This window comes from Haliotis rubra, unplaced genomic scaffold (assembly GCF_003918875.1).
Source record: "Haliotis rubra isolate DU_JTF1 unplaced genomic scaffold, ASM391887v1 Scf5, whole genome shotgun sequence".
NCBI classification, from domain to species: Eukaryota; Metazoa; Mollusca; class Gastropoda; order Lepetellida; family Haliotidae; genus Haliotis; species Haliotis rubra.
In genome coordinates this window covers 3,286,182-3,304,959 of record NW_025767190.1, presented here as the reverse complement: position 1 = coordinate 3,304,959, position 18,778 = coordinate 3,286,182, and the positions used below count along the sequence as shown (strand labels likewise).

General features: G+C 39.8%; 2 protein-coding genes across 2 annotated transcripts; both read left to right on the top strand.

The window, feature by feature from the left end:
• The first annotated feature begins 1,888 nt into the window (after positions 1-1,888).
• Positions 1,889-8,720, top strand: LOC124291814 (trypsin-like). The gene is made up of 7 exons (XM_046728891.1): positions 1,889-2,001; positions 3,853-3,986; positions 5,367-5,464; positions 6,190-6,455; positions 7,063-7,208; positions 7,916-7,970; positions 8,585-8,720. The coding sequence occupies exons 1-7, from the start codon at positions 1,920-1,922 to the stop codon at positions 8,686-8,688; spliced, it is 885 nt and encodes a 294-aa protein (XP_046584847.1). The 5' UTR covers positions 1,889-1,919; the 3' UTR covers positions 8,689-8,720.
• A 3,065-nt stretch (positions 8,721-11,785) lies between these two features.
• On the top strand, positions 11,786-17,352 carry LOC124291816 (trypsin-like). The gene is made up of 7 exons (XM_046728894.1): positions 11,786-11,874; positions 12,851-12,984; positions 13,787-13,884; positions 14,686-14,951; positions 15,682-15,827; positions 16,541-16,595; positions 17,217-17,352. Exons 1-7 carry the CDS (start codon positions 11,838-11,840, stop codon positions 17,318-17,320), a joined length of 840 nt encoding a protein of 279 aa, XP_046584850.1. The 5' UTR covers positions 11,786-11,837; the 3' UTR covers positions 17,321-17,352.
• The last annotated feature ends 1,426 nt before the right edge of the window (positions 17,353-18,778 follow it).

Here is an 18,778-nt window from a genome sequence, read left to right as displayed (position 1 = left end):
CTCCAGTGGCAAGGTGCCTCAGTGTCACTGCCAGTTTCAGTCAAGGTGAGAGGGGTTGCCTGAAACTGGTGATTTCCCTATCGATTGCTAGGGCCACCCTCTGCACTCTTCATCGAAGAGCTGTGGTGTTAACCTTGTGTAGTTTTGGAACGCTCTTGGATCATTCAGCCTCAAATGGGTGTCTTGGAGGCTGGAGAACTGATCAAACTGTTGTCTCCTCTCCTCTGTGAGCCATGGTCGCACCCAGTAGTGCCTGACTGCAGCTCTCCTGGCCCTTTGTGGTTGGAGTTGTAGCTGGTCTGGCTGCTGCTCGTCTTCTTCCTCTCTGGCGATAATGTAAGCATACAGTAATACTGCAAATGTTGGGTTGTCATCATCCTCAACTCAAGCCATCATCAATGGTTGTAGGTTGTAGCGTTCACTCTGTAGAAGTTCAAGAAACAATGAAGTGTATGGTCAGTCGGGCTGTATGTATACCCGTCGGGGTCCAATCGTAGTTCAAATCAAATCATCATCACCCTCGATCCTGATAATGAAAGACATCGCGACCACAATCGTATCCTATCGCGCATCGGTTTGTGATGAACGAATCGGAAGGTACCTGCACGTACCAGATCGTCCTAAATCGGGGACCCCGATCGTGCTGACCGTGTCAGATCGCAAGCCAATCGTGGACTCGATCGGGAAAATCCTATCACAACGCATGCGATCGTATCTGAACGGGAGGCCAGATCGAGATAGATCGTGTCACCTTATGTTGACAATATCGCATTCAAGCGCAACAAATTGTATCAGAACGTATCGACTCGCATCACCTCGTATCCAAATCTGAAGCTGCGAGTGGCCAGTGAACCTAGCATAAGGTAAATCAGCCCTGAGTCACATGACCACTTGTTTTGTATATTTCCAGAAACAGAATATCACCCTTCCTTTCCCTTCCCTTGTTTATGGATGTCCATACAAGTTTCCACAGGCTGCTCGTGTACCACATATTTGGTAAATCTTTGTATAAACATGTACACTTCACCCACTGATTGTTAGTGGCCATGACCCGCCACTATAGGGTGGTGGGCTAGCCGAAGATACGGGTTCGATTCCCCACATTGCTGGAATATTGCTAAAAGCGGCGTAACACTAACTAACTCGCCCAGTCACTCAGTGACTCACTGACCTCTAGAAAAGAATTTTAAAGATATACTCAGAATCAAACGTTAATGGGACATAAAATATGTTCATTGGTAATCTCTTGAATGAATTTTGGGATTTAAACCAGAGAAAGAGTTTTTTTATAATATTCGAAGAAACGCTTTAAAGCTGAAGTTGGATTGCATGAAGGCGCATGACATATGTCACATTCCACATATATGACAATGGCATCTATAGAAAAAAAGACCTCAATTCATCGTTCTGGAACAAGTTTTGCCACGTCTCAGGGGAAGTGACAGATAGAAAGCAAAGGGTATGTATCAGTATGGTACCTCGCTGCGTGACGTTGCTTGCCGATTCAACGTCAACAGAAACACCATTTGACACAGGTGGTTTCAGTAAATCAATCAAGTTACATATCGTTCCCGTAGTGGCGGCCCACCAATAACCACCCAACGTCTAGTGAATTCGAACTCCGACACAGGTTCAAGCCAGCAGCCTTTACCATACCTGCCAACAGAGGTATATCTGCGAGAACAGACCGACGACGTCTACGCCTCTGTGGCATCCGTGTAAGACGCCAAGCCGGCTGGGCAATTCAGACGCCAGAACATCGACGTCGACGTATTTCATAAATATAACCTGTTGCGGATTTTAAGTTAAATTCTGTAACATCTAAGTATGTCGGTGGCTGTTACCATCAAACCTATTATAAAACATTGTCCTTACTGATTATCTAATCTGTAAAGCAGGTTGACGCCTTGCTCCACAGCATGTTTCGTGAATTTGCAATTGGTGTCAACACGAAGAATATGCCAGCTCTTCTGTGTTACGTTTTGTTGTATTTTGCATCAGGTAAGACATAACTATGCATTGTTTTATCCCGGTAATAACTTTCTTTCTTTAAAGGATTATATCGACATCTGTCTTCTTTGTGGTGTGAAACTATTTCCGATAAACATACATAATGCAACGCAAATATATTTTATTTCTTTATCGCGATTAAATGAAAAGGAAGGTAATGTTACAATATTAATACGAGTCAATGAAAATTATGCTTTTATTTCGTATCTTAGTTTAAATGTTAGTGTTGACACAAACAAACAAGATTAGACGCAAGTCGCGCTATGAAAGTTGCCTCAAACGTAGAAATTAAAATGTATTACTTGTAACACATTCTGATATAATTTTAGGTGTGAATGTTATTACTGATATTATTAATTATTTATTTGATAAATAAATAATGATCCATGAACTGCCCTATACGTCAGAGTGACACTATCGGCTGCATATTTGCACTGTAGGTCAGGTCCATAGATCGTTATCAAAACCATGTCATAAACTGGGTCAGTGTCTCTGCCATACTGCAATCATTTGCAGGACTGATACACGTCAAAGTACATATGAGTTTTCATTGGCCCGAACCCAAATTTAGCCTCTTTTTAAAGTTAAAAGTATGGCATGTGCAGTTTCTCACAGTAAACATTATCTACATTTTTAACGTTGAAGCCTTACGCATCTCCCACCCTCACAGCTGTCATTGAGTACACCCTACAAATATACCATGTATCTTCCTGCAGTCAACATATAGCAGCAGCTAAGGAACGTTGCACCCTAAAGGCTGTGAATATATATTATAGCTAAAATGGATAGATTATCATTATAACGCACGCATGTTATCAAAATGAGCGGCCCAAATTGCTTGACGACGGGCCATTATCACGCCCGTTGTTTGGTGACGTCATAAGGAGCTCAGCTCTTGATGTTCAATCACCCATGACCCCATGACGTCATGCCTCACCACCGACACGTTGGCATGTCCTACGGCTCGTTTGAACTTGGGTTCAATATTGACGATATTTCTGACTCACATTCGCCACATGTACCTGGTGCCATTATGGACTTTCTTGCCGATGCCAACCTTAACAATTGTACCATAAATTACAACATGCAGCAATGAAAACATTGACTGGAACTTTAACGTTGTTGAGCACTGAAAAAAAGGCGGCTGGTAGTATGGGCACAGACCAAAGTCGAATGTTGTGACGCTCAATAGTGACGTCATCTGTTTTGTTCTATGACGTTTCCATACTTGTAAAAAGTGGGTCAGTGAGATCCGTCGTTTGGTGTTAGAAGGAGATGCTTCAAAACCGATACCGTTGTTTGTTTTTATTTTATAAAAGATTCTACCCATTTAGCTATAATATCGGTGCCTTCGTCGGGCAGTTAATGAAATACCTCGGGCTTCTGCAAATGATAATGCCCTGAACAATAGCGTTACCCTTATAGTATTAGACATAACTGGGGTCTACTATGTCGTTAGAACTAAATGCTTCTGTTATCCCAGTCACACTTTGCTTGATTCAGGCTGGTCTCGCTTTAGGTGCTTATAAACTTGTTACTAAATCATTTCCAAAAATGCAAAACTATATTTTGGCAGATGTATCGCGTGATACAACGCTTAGAAATGTTGCTCTCTGAAGGCAGTGCCCCTTGTATTAGACACTACTGGATTAACTGAATTAACTGCGTCCTATTATGTAGTTGGAACTAAATGCTTCTGTTTGGGTACAGTTTGTGTGCTTAATTCAGGTTGGTACTGCATACTTGCTCGCTTCAAGCTCTTATCAACCTGTAACTAAATGATTTTCAAATTAAAACGACAAAATATCTAATATATCAATGTGTTCGTGACCATCTTGCCAGGTGTTTCGAGTGATTTGAGTCCTCCAGGATGTGGCATCAATGATGTGGGTTTTGACTACACCACCCTCCCAAAAGTAACCCGGAAACGCATCGTTGGTGGAGAAAATGCAACTCCACATTCATTTCCATGGATGGTAAATAAAGAAATACCTTTTCCAACATTAAATTCCAGGATACACAATGCCATTTCGAAAGTGGTGTAGGGGATTATACTTTCTCAGTAAGGTACAGATTCTTGTGATGTAGGGGGTTCAGTCTAGGATTCGAAGCCACACCATCAGCACACACTTTCGAAATGGCATTGGGTATTCGAATCATAGCTTTGTCACAATTTACATTTGTCAGAGGGGTACACATTTGGACTACCATTTTTGTGGAAGCTCGTTGGCTGAGTGGGTTAGATTTGACCTTGTGTGCTGACTTGTAATGGTTTCACTCTGAGAAAGTCCTAGCCAAAACATGTCGGTGCAAAGATCTCCTTACTAATCTTTCAAGCACATTCATTACATTTAGTTAAGGGATGTATCATCAAATTCCATCACACTGGTTTAAGTTAAGTTGTTAGTTTTGTTCAGAATGAATGGTAAATACCGTGTAATACGAACAGGGTCTCTCAAACTACACAGTGTGAGCATATACATATTCTAACCAAATCAGATTTCATAAACAATGTATAAGTAAATTAGCTGACAATACCAAATAGTCTTTGAATGACCATTGCATATGTATGCACTAACATTATGTTTTATGATTTTAGTTATCGGAAAGATTCGGTCTTGATATGGACAAATTGTTCAATGAGGGGAATAAAGATAAGAAAGCTACATAAAAAACATGCCTTAATAAATATGATTCAATGATGTGGCTCTAGATCATACATAAGGCTTAAATATGCCGGTCGCATAGTTCCATCTGTAACACAGTCAAGTGCAGTCTGGACCAGGCAAACCAGTGGCTGAAAGAATGAGCATCAACACACCAGCCGATTACAATGACATCCCACTATTCACCGAGTCACAGAGTCTAATCATCCGATCTTCACTGGCCATTATTATGGCAACCTTAAGTCTGTTTTCAACGCAAAACTGTCGCAAAATGTGCTTGTGGAGGCACCAAGTCGTTAGTAAACTCTACAATGAAATGGAACATATTTATCACCAGATACACGTAAATTCTAAATCATATGTTTGTGTGCACTAAAGATTTGCAAGAGAAACAGACGGGAAACAAGGAACCCTATTAAGTTTTGTTTTGAATGTTTTTCACAATGGCGTTTCATCTAAAGACCACTAGATGAAACTGATGTTCCAAATACTAAATGCCTGTCGCGACAACCGTTTAAGGTGAAGATAATATGGTGATCACAGTGTGTGATCTGCTTGAATTAATGTGCTGGTACATATATATCATATCTGTTGCCACGTACCATTGGGTTGTCTAGCCACGATATAGTTGACTTGAGTTGAATACGACCAAATATCCTGTTCCTGCATTGCCTGTATCTATGTCTCCAGGCCGCTCTCGAAAACCGTGGTGTTTTGCAATGCGGTGGGTCACTTTTGAAAGGCAGTTCTGACAGGTGGTTCGTCCTAACTGCTGCCCACTGTTTTCGGTAAGTTGATGGCATAATTGTGTTGATATTTAGGGGTGATGAGTGAGTCTATGTTATTGCCGCTTTGAGCAGTATTTGAGTCATTTTATGGCATGTCATATTGACGAGGGTGTCATATAGTTGGAGTATAAATATTTACTTTATTAGGCAAACTGTACCTGGTGCCGAATTTCAGTGATCTATTCATAAGAATGGAATGTCACATCTACATATCCTTTTCACCCAAAGAAATCTGCTCTCATAATAGTCAAGACAGGCCAATATGTTTCTCGCTAAGAGTGACCAGTCAATAATATATTTAGTCCTAAGTTATAGTCATGCATTACATGTGAACATGCTAGTCCCAGTCCTAATTTCACTGTGTTAATGATGTACACCGATATGACTCACACGTTCTTAAATTGGATGCAGGGGTAAATATAGTGGTACTCCGGATGCCTAAGGTAATGGAGGGAGTTGGAGCCCTTATTAACGTGAAACGATAATCTAGGGAGGGAGTTGATGTTAACACGTGTACCCTTTTTCACTAAGATGAGATCAGAATGAGCGATAACACATTTCCAAAATGTAGTTATTCTAAAACAATCGCTTGTTGGTTTCAAAATGCCCCCAAGAACATTGCTAGATTATGTAATATTTAAAACACCAGTACGATAGAGCATCTGTGTCAGCAATCATTATATAAAAACGAATCATTTGTTACTAACATTATTTCTGTTTATCAGTGGAACTACTGCCGATGAATGGAAGGTTCGCCTTGGCGTTCATGATCTCTCCAAAACCGAATCTTCCTCAGAGTCAATTGACGTAAAGACCGCGATGATCCACCCTCAGTACAATACCCAAACATTGGAGTATGACATCGCCCTGATTGAGCTGAGTAGCGCCCCACAGCTCTCTAGGCCTGAAATCAACATTGGGTGTGTTTCCGGGGATGTCGCTAAAGCAGGAGAAGTGTGTTATGTCGCAGGATGGGGACTCACCTCGTCAGGTATGTCTTTCAGTTCATGACGCTAAATGTATAGAGCAACATGAAGTTAGAAACGGATTCGGGATTAGGGATGCAACACTTTGAAGTCGCGAGATGTTAATTCAAAGTTTACCAAGAAAATGTATGGCTCTTCGTTTCAGTATCGTTGACAAGTGGACAAGTGCTGTAGGTCCAGTTTCATTGTCACGGCCGATGCGCACGGCTTGGTCGTACCAGGATCGCTGATGCCTAGTTAGAGTAGGAAACCTTTGTATTTATGTCATGTCTAGCTCGGTATCCAAGCACTAACATTATTGAACAAGATGAAGATTACCCTTTGAAGATGCTCGAGCCATTCAGCAACTCTACAGGAACTCGACAATGATCTTACGGAAGGGTGTAATAATTTCCGCGGGCAACCATCCAGACACATATTGGAAGCATGGGACGATAGTGTCAGGCTGTTTCATTTTTGTACAGACACTTTGACAGGTAGTCGAGCGGATTATTAGTCACGTGTTGTTTGTAGTTATTGTGTCGTATGACAGAGGACTTTTGTTCACTTATATAAAGTGTGACTATACGAAGTATTATTAGGACTCTCCCTGATGACAAACTGTACTTATAGGAGGCGATCAATCAGATGTTCTCCAACTTATTGAAAAGCCAGTCCTGTCACAAGCCCAATGTAGGGACATATTTGGCTCGAACACCTTCTACGAAGTTTCAATGATCTGTGCAGGCTTCATAGAAGGAGGAAAGGATTCCTGCACCGTAAGTACCATGGCCTTATGATCGTTCAACAGCCGCAGCCCTTCAATTGATTTACACACGGTACCTGGGCTACAAATAGAAGAAGCCAATGAAACTGCCTCATTTGTCTCATGTGTATATCTAATGAATAATGATGTGCACGTTTATAGTGCACCAAATCAACTTCTTCAAGCAAACTCAAAACGTTACATTTAATACCAATGGATCTGTATGTAGTGTAATTGTATGTTCACCTCTATGGGGAGTACTGTTTGTGAAGCGCTGTAAAAAGTCACTGCTATGTTAATAAATATATAGAATCAATAGAAATACAACGTTTTCTCGTTAATGAGCGGAATGAAAAGAAATTTCATGAGAAACTGTGTCATTGTAAGGATACACATTAAGTGCCTATATTTCCCACAGCCTTTACACAGTATTTACGCAATTGATAACACATATTTTTGTTATTTACGATATTAAACCTTTGGGGGCCAGTAGTACATTAACCGCCGGTATTTGTGACCTAGATATATCTGTTCAATTACGATCATGGACAATGAAATAAGTATAAAATCACGACTAGAACACCAGGGGCACTGCCTTTACAAAGTGATTTAGCAAAGAAATAAGTTAATTTTCCCATTATGAGCAAGCTGAGAATATTTTGTAAAATATGTAACTGGGCTGACGTAGTTGATCTAATGCAAAGAAAACGTTTATTACAGAGTGACAGCGGAGGGCCTTTGATGTGCTACAGAAACAATCGCATGGAGATCATTGGTAAGGTGTCATTATTACAAGACATGCCTTTCTCAGAAGTGTTACATACAAAATGGCCATGATAATCACATCCCACCTTCCGGAACACCAGTTAACAAATGTACTACTGCTTCCAGTTGTTGAAGTCCGTCTGATTAACGATCTGTAGGATTTTCTAATTATATTTTAATGTCATGTCCATTATTTCAAAAATACATTTGCAACATCAAAGCATTTCTATCACGGGACGCGGTGCAGCTCTGCTTACGGTGAAAGACCTACATAATAGTTTTAACTTAAGATGACGTTAATCTTGATATTAAAAGCAAAACTTGTTTGCTCCACGGTCTTACATCATATAAATCAACAAGTCTTAACAACAGGGGAGAACTTCATTTTGATGCCACTTTAAGAAATAGATATAAATATATTGAGTCTCTGGTTGTCCGTATCACTTGCATTTTCTTTCTAATTTGAGTACTTATCTACAAAGCAAGTTTTTCTATCCTGGCGTTTTGTAATCAATCGTAGCCCAAATATTAAATACAAAATGTCACATTGAAACATATCAGACCTTCTATCAAAGACATCAGTCTCCCTACAAGTACATGTCAGTTTATTCTTCATGTTTGCAGGCACTGTGAGCTGGGGAATTGGTTGCGGTGAGCCGAACTCCCCCGGGGTCTATGCTAGTGCTTCAGGAGGAAAGCAGTGGATTGAAGCTAACATAAACGGATAGATGGCATCCGAAATAAAAGCATTGAAATACGTCGCATACCCTCGTTTTATTAACTGGTGAAATGAAGCGGGAGTTTCCCACATGGCCGTCACACATTACATTAAGACTGAAATAATACTTAAAGATTGCTCTTTTTTTTATGAATTATTATGTATTAATGTAAATATGTTAACTCGGGACGAGTCTTCTTTCAAAAACGGGCTATTGTAATAGTCAGGTCGTAAACGATCGAGGACTTTGTATTTTTATCACGCTTCCGAGATCGTGTTCATGTTTGTTAACTTCTCAAAACATGATTACATCTTATTACATACATGTATTGTGTGTAAAAACAATGTATATTGTAGTTACAAGTTCATATTAATGTATTTTGTCGTAAGATTTAATGGTTATGATTCGCTCCAGAGATATGCTCGAATTGTCCCGCGATCTCCAGGCGATACGTCATCAAAACATGTGTTGTTGATTCAGAGATTTTGTTTATACATTAAATCTGCTAAAATATAAATGGATATTTAAAAAAGTACTTACGCAGGCGATTTCCTGGAGATGGTAACTGGTAAACTATATCCGTTTAATTTAATGTCACGTCTTATTTGGATGTTAGATCGCATTCTTCTCGCTCTAACGTTCGGCGTCTTCTGCTACATGCATTACCGGAAGTAAGATGACGTCATATAGCATACTCTCGTTCTAAAGCAGTTAGAGAGACAACAGACTCAACATAAGTTGTAGTGTTTTTGTGCCGAGATATTTTTTAGGAAATTTTGCATTATTAGAGTTTTATATTTGAATTACTAAATACTACAGTGCTGCATTTTTGGCTCTGCTTTTGCGCACAGAAGTTATTCTTGTGAAATTGAAAATTTGGAAGTTATAGGCATAATAGATCTACAGTCCTCTGAACTGTCATAACGGACAAGTCGGTAAACTAGCAAAGTTTTATTCACTCTTGCAGTTGCCTATCCTTGAATTGCTATTGTCATCTGTAAAATAAATAACAACAACAGCGAGTAAAGATTCACTGACTTTATATATTTGTTAGAATTTTCTTTTAATCCGTTTTTACATATATCTTCAAAACTGACGGTTGGGATGGGACATAAAATATATCCTGACTACCACGTTCCCCACCCCCCAACCCATTATAGTATAATGGTGTCAGAAGTGGGTACGTATTGCAAAATATATGTGAAACAGGGCTATATAATGACATACATGTATGAAGAATTTGAAAAGTACAGCTAGAATATATGATGTGTCAGGGAAAATGAAAAGCACTCATGTCTGAGGAGGGTATAATCCTTTAATCAGATAATGTCCTTTTGTCAAAGTAAACATTAAATCTAAATAATATGATTATACATTGTTCTAACCAGGTTGTATGGGAGCAGACACTGTCACGGATATTGGGATGAAGCCAGTGTTAGTGTATAAGATGGCCTTCAAATATTGCAATAACTATTCATAGTATGTGTACATTGTGGCGTTTGTAATATTATATGGTATCAATACATTGTCAAATACACGTCTTGACTTGAGCGATGTTAATCCTTCATTACGGTACCAGTCTAATAAAGAGCATGTCAGTGAAATAATGAAGGTGAGGTGAGGTGAAATTGGGTTTAACGTCGTGCTTGAGAATATTTCGCTCATATGACGACGTGCATGCGTGTGTATGTGTATATGCGGCTGCTTGTACTAGCCCAGACTTAAGCTGGTTTTATAGTGTTAGCTCACTGAGATACCATGCCGCAGTGAAGCATGAATACCCCACTCAGACACATTATACTGACTCCGAGCCGACCAGTCCTTGTTGTACCCATTAATGCCGAGCGCCAGGCAGGGACCAACAAGTACCATATTTTAACGTCTTTTGGTATGACGCGGTCGGGGATCGAACCAGCGACCTTCCGCTCTCCGGGCGGACGCTCTAACCACTACACCACGGAGGCGGTCGATATAATGAAGAGAGAAACAATGACAAAAATATAATGAATGCTTTCAACGGATTCACATGTCTTTAAGAGATGCATTATCATGAGCATACTTTAATCAGTTAAAATATTCCAGGAACCTTCAGCTGGGGCTATGGCTGTGGTCAGCCGAATTCTCCAGCCAAATGGATTGTTACCACCATCAATGTTGAGGCGCATTAATGCACAACTTAAATACAGGTTTTCAATATGTGAATCACGGTTTGATAATATGCAATGCGATTTTTCAATAATTGTACGACACACATATTTGACATTGGAAGCGACCCAAAACAAGGATGGTGTAAGAGCACCTACAGCAACAATATGCAATCAAACATTCTCATTGCTAATCATACCTTGATAGTAGACGTGGAATATTATGTGCGCACGTCGTAGATAGTGATATTGTTTAGATTTACGGTATGTATGTAGACCCTGACTCGTCGCCAATAGTACCTGCCTCACCCGCCGCATTGCAGTGCGATTACACACAGTTACGCCAATTCCGGTACAAGTCACACGAAGCAGCACTCAGTGATCTGACATTAATGAACGGTCCAACAATGAGAGACTGGACTGCCCTAAGGCTGCATATTTAAGGTCAAATAACCACTTGTTTTTCTTGTTTTCATGAACTAATATCACTGTTACCTTCCCTGGTCTATGTATGTTCATGAAACACATACTTGGTAAATCTTTGAACAAACATACATACTTCACTCACTGGATGTTAGTGGCCATGCTCCACCTCTATAGGGCGCTGGGGTAGCCTTCTGGTTACAGCGTCACGCCGAAGACCCGGGTTCGATTTCCCCACACTGGCAAAATGTACGAAAGACATTTCTGGTGTTCCCTCCGTGATATTGCTGGAATATTGCTTAAAGCGACCACTATTCATCCTTCTGGAACAAGTCCGTCATGCGACGTCTCGGGGAAGAGTTCGGAAAAAGCTCGGGTTGGATTCTGACGCCAGAACATCGACGTCGACGTATTTCAATAAAATAATCTGTTGCGGATTTAAAATTAACTGGCCCAATATCCAAGTACAGAATGTGTTTTTTACCGTCAAAACTAGTATGTAACACCAACGCTGACTACTTATCTAATCTGTAAACCAGGTTGACGTCTTGTTCTGCAGTATTTGGTGAATTTGGTGTCAGCAAGAAGAATATGCCAGCTCTTCTTCTTTTGTTGTATCTTGTATCAGGTAAGCTATAACGATGCAGTTATACTGCTACAGTGACTGGTCAATTTTCGCCTGGTAATAGCTTTCTTTCTTTAAAGAATTATATCCACATCTGTCTTCTGTGTGGTGTGAAACTATTTCTGATCTACATAATGCAATGCAAATATATTTTTATTTCTTTATCTCGATTAAATGAAAAGGAATGTAATGCTACAATATTAATACGATTCAATGAAAATTATGTTTTTGTTTCGTATCTTTGTTTAAATATTAGTTTTGACACAAACAAGATTAGACGATATGCAAGTTGCCTCAAACGTAGAAATTAAAATATATTACTTGTAACAAATTCTTATATAAGTTTAGTTGTGAATGTTATTACTGCTAATATTAATTATGTATTTAATTAATAATTAATGATCTATGAACTGACCTATACGTCAGAGTGACACTATCGTGTGCACTTTTGCACTGTAGGTCCAGACATTATTATCACAACCATGTCATAAATTGGGACATCATTTGTAGGAGGACCGATACACGTCAACGTGCATCGTGTTTTAAATGGCCCGAACCTAAATTTAGCCTCTTTTTGCAGTTAAAAGTACTGCATGTGCATTTTCTAACAGGAAACATTATATACATTTTTAACGCTCCAGTGTCAGTTTTCGTGTATCTCACAGCCGTCATCCAGTACACTCTACAAATATTTCATGGATCCGCCTGGTGTGAAGAGTTGAACCTACAGTCAACATAATGCAGCGGCTGAGAAACGTTACTCTATAAATGCAGTGCCTATAGTATTAGACACCTCTGGATTAACTGCTTCCTATTATGTTGTTGGAACTAAATGTTTCTGTCTGGATACACTTTGTGTGCTTAATTCAGGACGGTACTGCCTGCAGACTTGCTTTAGGTTCTTATGAAAGTATTACAAAATGATTTCCAACTTTAAACGACGACTAACATATCAACGTGTTCGTGACCATCTTGCCAGGTGTTTCGAGTGATTTGAGTCCTCCAGGATGTGGCATCAATGATGTGGGTTTTGACTACACCACCCTCCCAAAAGTAACCCGGAAACGCATCGTTGGTGGAGAAATTGCAACTCCACATTCATTTCCATGGATGGTAAATAAAGACACATCTTTTCCAACATTAAAATTCCAGGATACACAATGCCATGTAGAAAGTGGTGTAGGGGATGACACTTTCTCATTCAGTTGCAGATTCTAGTGATGTTGGGTTTTCAGTCTGGGATTCTTCTGTAAAGCAGTTTTAATTCTAAATTCACCTTCTGCATCTACATGGCTCAATAGTTTGAAACAACATAGAGCGTCAAGATACAGACTTATCAGAAACACGTAAATACACATTGTATGTTAGCGTGTACTGGAGAAATACGTAAATACACATTGTATGTTAGCGTGTACTGGAAAAACATGTAAATACACATTGTATGTTAGCGTGTACTGGAAAAACATGTAAATACACATTGTATGTTAGCGTGTACTGGAGAAATACCAGAGAAAAAGACGTGAAAACAGGCATCCTTTTGAATTTTGTTTTGAATGATTACACAATGCCATTTAGAAAGTGGTCAAATGTAACATATGCTATATTTGGGATTACACTTTCTTAGTAATGTACAGATTCGTGTACTTTTGTTGGGTTAAATTTTTAATGTTTTTAACAGTTGACTTAATATACTGAGTGACCTAGATGTGCCCAACACTTAATACCATTTTAACAGCCGATGAAGGTGAATGTAATGAGGCGGCCACAATGTGTGATCTGCTTGATTTAATGAGCTTGTACATATATATCATATCTGATGCCACGAACCACTGGTTTGTCTGCCCATGAAATAGCTGACTTGAGTTGAATACGACCAAATATCTTGTTCCTGCATTGCCTGCATCTATGTCTCCAGGCCGCTCTTGAAAACCGTGGTGTTTTGCATTGCGGTGGGTCACTTCTGAAAGGCAGTTCTGACAGGTGGTTCGTCCTAACTGCTGCCCACTGTTTGCAGTAAGTTGATGACATGTAAAACATGTAAACTTCTATTTAGAACAATAGACGTCCACGTTTATGAGAAATTAAATCTTAAGTATTATTGTTTTCGTAAGAGAGGAGTGATGAGTGAGTCATGATGTTATTGCCACTTTGAACAATATTTCAGTCATGGCATGCCGTATTGATGAGGGTGTTATATGGCAAGAGTATAATGAGGCAAATCGTGTGAGTGGGGGGTGATACACCTGGTGTCATCACCGAATTTCAGTGATCCATTCATAAGAATTTCACAGCCACATTTCTTTTCCTAAAGGAAATCTGTTTCTCGGTGTAGTCAAGACAAGCCAATGTATTTTCTTGCTAAGAGTAACCAGTCAATAACATATTTGGTCCTAAGTTTCTGAGACGTATAGTCATGTATTACACGTGAACATGCCAGTGCCATTCCTAATTCCACTGTCTTAATGGTGTACACCGATATGACTCGCAAGTTCTTAAATTGGATGCAGGGATAAAGAGTTGGTGCCATCATTGATGTGAAACGATAATCTAGGCTTATTTAGGGAGTCGATGTATATCACGTTTACTCTATTTCACTATGCCGAGATCAGAATGTGAGATAACAGATTTCCAAAACGTAATTATTCTAAAACAATATTCGCTTGTTTTGGGGTTCTAAATGCCCTCAAGCCGATTGCTTAATTATGTAATATTTGAAACATCATGTACGATAGAGCGATCTGTTTTCTATGTCAGTTCACCAGCAAAGTATATAAAAACGAATTATTTGTTACTAACACTATTTCTGTTTATCAGTGGAACTTCTGAGTCAGACTGGAAGGTTCGCCTTGGCGTTCATGATCTCTCCAAAACCGAATCTTCCTCAGAGTCAATTGACGTAAAGACCGCGATGATCCACCCTCAGTACAATACCCAAACATTGGAGTATGACATCGCCCTGATTGAGCTGAGTAGCGCCCCGCAGCTCTCTAGGCCTGAAATCAACATTGGGTGTGTTTCCGGGGATGTCGCTAAAGCAGGAGAAGTGTGTTATGTCGCAGGATGGGGACTCACCTCGTCAGGTATGTCTTTCAGTTCATGACGCTAAATGTACACGTGTATATGACTGACTGTCTATGCGTCGATCTAATTGCGTAATCAGAGCAACACTTTGAAGTCGCGAGATGTTAATTCAAAGTTTATCAAGAAAATAAATGGCTCTTCCTCTCAGTATCGTTTAAAAGTGGGCAAGTGGGCAGTCCTGGTGTCCATATCAAACATTCTATTTCCGCATTCCATGCACGAAGTGCTTGAAACCTTGTGTTAGACAGGCAGGGACGTTTGAGTGGGCTGAAGATCCCCTCAATAGGACAGACCAGGACTGGCCTCAAGTACCTCTCAGTAAGTCGTAGACCGTGGCTTTAGCATTCCGAGTTAACCTAACATGACTGTTGTGAAGGGGGCTCAATCATGATTTGTTAGGGATCTGGAAGAACCAATCTCGAACAGGGTGTCACAGGCGTGACATTATGTACGTGTTCGTGAGACCGTATTCAACAACTCTACAGGAACTCGACAATGATCTTACGGAAGGGTGTAATAATTTCCGCGGGCAGCCATCCAGACACATATTGGAAGCATGGGACGATTTTGTACAGACACTCTCATTTTGACAGGTAGTCGAGCGGATTATTAGTCACGTGTTGTTTGTCGTGAGTGTGTCGTATGACAGTGGATTTTTGTTCACTTATATACAATGTGACTATACAAAGTATTATTGGGACACTCCCTGATGACAAACTGTACTTATAGGAGGCGATCAATCAGATGTTCTCCAACTTATTGAAAAGCCAGTCCTGTCACAAAGCCAATGTAGGGACATATTTGGCTCGAACACCTTCTACGAAGTTTCAATGATCTGTGCAGGCTTCATAGAAGGAGGAAAAGATTCCTGCACCGTAAGTACCATGGCCTTATGATCGTTCAATAGCCGCAGCCCTTGAATTGATTTACACACGGTACCTGGGTTACAAATAGAAGAAGCCAATGGAACTGCCTCATTTGTCTCATGTGTAATATCTAATGAATAATGATGTGCACGTTTATAGTGCACCAAATCAACTTCTTCAAGCAAACTCAAAACGTTACATTTATTACCAATGGATCAGTGTGTAGTCTGATTGTATGCTCACCTTTCTGAGAGTACTGTTGGTGAAGCGCTGAAAAAGTCACTGCTGGGTTTACAAAAAGACAGAATCAATAGAATTACATCGTTTTCTCGTTAATGAGCGGAATGAAAAGAAATTTCATGAGAAACTGTGTCATTGTAAGGATACACATTAAGTGCCTATATTTCCCACAGCCATTGTGTTTGGTATTTACGCAATTGATAACACACATTTTTTTCTATTTACGATAACCTTTGGGGGCCAGTAGTTTAATAACCGCCGGTATTTGTGACCTAGATATATCTGTTTGATCACGATCCCACAATTCATGGACAATGAGATAAGTATGAAATCACGACTAGAACACCAGGGGCACTGCCTTTACAAAGTGATTTAGCAAAAAATATGTTCCTTTTCCCATTATGACCGAGCTGAGAATATTTTGTAAAATATGTAACTGGGCTGACGTAGTTGATCTAATGCAAAGAAAACGTTTATTACAGAGTGACAGCGGAGGGCCTTTGATGTGCTACAGAAACAATCGCATTGAGATCATTGGTAAGATGTCATTATTACAAGACATGCCTTTCTCAGAAGTGTTACATACAAAATGGCCATGATAATCACATCCCACCTTCCGGCACACCAGTTAACAAACGTACTACTGCTTCCAGTTGTTGAAGTCCGTCTGATTAACGATCTGTAGTATTTTCTCATTGTATTTTAATGCCATGTCCATTATTTCAAAAATACATTTGCAACATCAAAGCATTTCTATCATGGGACGCGGTGCAGCTCTGCTTACGGTGCAAGACCTACCTAATAGTTTTAATTTAATGATGACGTTAATCTTAATATTAAAAGCAAAACTTGTTTGTTCCACGGTCTGACATCATATAAATCAACAAGTCTTAACAACACAGGGGAGAACTTCATTTTGATGCCACTTTAAGAAATAGATATAACTACATTGAGTCTCTGGTTGTCCGTTTCACTCGCATTTTCTTTCTAATTTGAGTACTTATCTACAAAGCAAGTTTTTTCTATCCTGGCGTTTTGTAATCAATCGTAGCCCAAATATTAAATAAATGTCAATGTCACATTGAAACATATCAGACCTTCTATCAAAGACATCAGTCTCCCTACAAGTACATGGCAGTTTATTCTTCATGTTTGCAGGCATTGTGAGCTGGGGAATTGGTTGCGGTGAGCCGAACGCCCCCGGGGTCTATGCTAGTGCTTCAGGAGGAAAGCAGTGGATTGAAGCTAACATAAACGGATAGATGGCATCCGAAATAAAAGCATTGAAATACGTCGCATACCCTCGTTTTATTAACTGGTGAAATGAAGCGGGAGTTTCCCACATGGCCGTCACACATTACATTAAGACTGAAATATTACATAAAGATTGCTCTTTTTTATGAAGACTAAAAGTAAGTGATCATAGGTGTTACGAAGAGGGTAAGCATACCTTGAGCTACCGGTAGCGTGAGCACACACACACACACACACACACACACACACACACACACACACACACACTCTTTCACACACACTCACTCACTCATTCATTCATTCAATCCGCAACAATATGTGCACACCACATAGCAGTGCTTCTTACAGCGACGACATTATCAGAAACCAGTCAATCAAGCGATGGACAAGACACGACACAGCACAAGGTCTATTATATCAACGTTTGATTGATTTGTAGGGCATCTTTGGTAAAGGTTACGACGGAAATTCAGTTGTGAGTTTCAACCGATGGTGTAGCCTTGACTAGATATGACAACAATGGACATTGGTTAGAAAAGCTGATAGCTTTCGCTTAAAGTGATTTTGAGTGTCTGAGTCACAGTCTTTCTGATCTGAAATGTCGTATAATATCATAGTAAACGTTGAAAATATGCTTCGAATCGTGATGTCTCACCTGTATCTAATGGCAAACGTGACGATTTGAATATGTTGAAACAAGAAATTGTCTTGGTGAGTACTTGATACATGCTATTATTTTCAGGCTACAACAAATATCCTTTACAGTTTACTGTTTAACTATCTGTCTCATTCCCACATGTGACGTCTAGAGTTCGGACACTATGCAGTTTAAGTTTGTGTAAAGAGAAACTCATTTAGCACATCCAGTTGCATTTTACTTTCTCTTCAGGTGTCGAGCAACAATCGTATCCAACACATTCTGTGTGTACTGGGTTCTCTTTGATGGCCTGGAAAGATTCGTTGACGTTGTCCAGTCAGGAAGAGTAACGGGATCATGTGGTCAGGCTCGCTGACTTGGTTGACACACGTCATCGTGGAATCACTGGATTGTCTGGTCCAGACTCAATTACTTACAGACGGAGTTACATAACAACATAACATAATCTTACGCCAAGAGGCGGTAGCAACTCTACCTTACCTTATTTAGTTCAAATGATCACCACCCCCAATGCATAATCCACAATTAGGTGTTTTTCTTGGGATTGAAAAATACAAATGTAAAACCATTGAGAATTATATCAATTAGCAGGACTTGCTCTCCCATTGTGTCATTGTTTACTTAACCGCCCTTGACTCATAGACTCAATGTTATGTCATTGTGTATGTTAATGAAACCTGCTTGACACTTCAAATCAAACTTGAATCACCAGTAGAACGAGTCAGTCCTGTGGAGACCCCAAAAGTAGCATAGATTTACGACCCTAAAATCTTACGTTGTATTCCATAAATGTATAATTATACTCCAG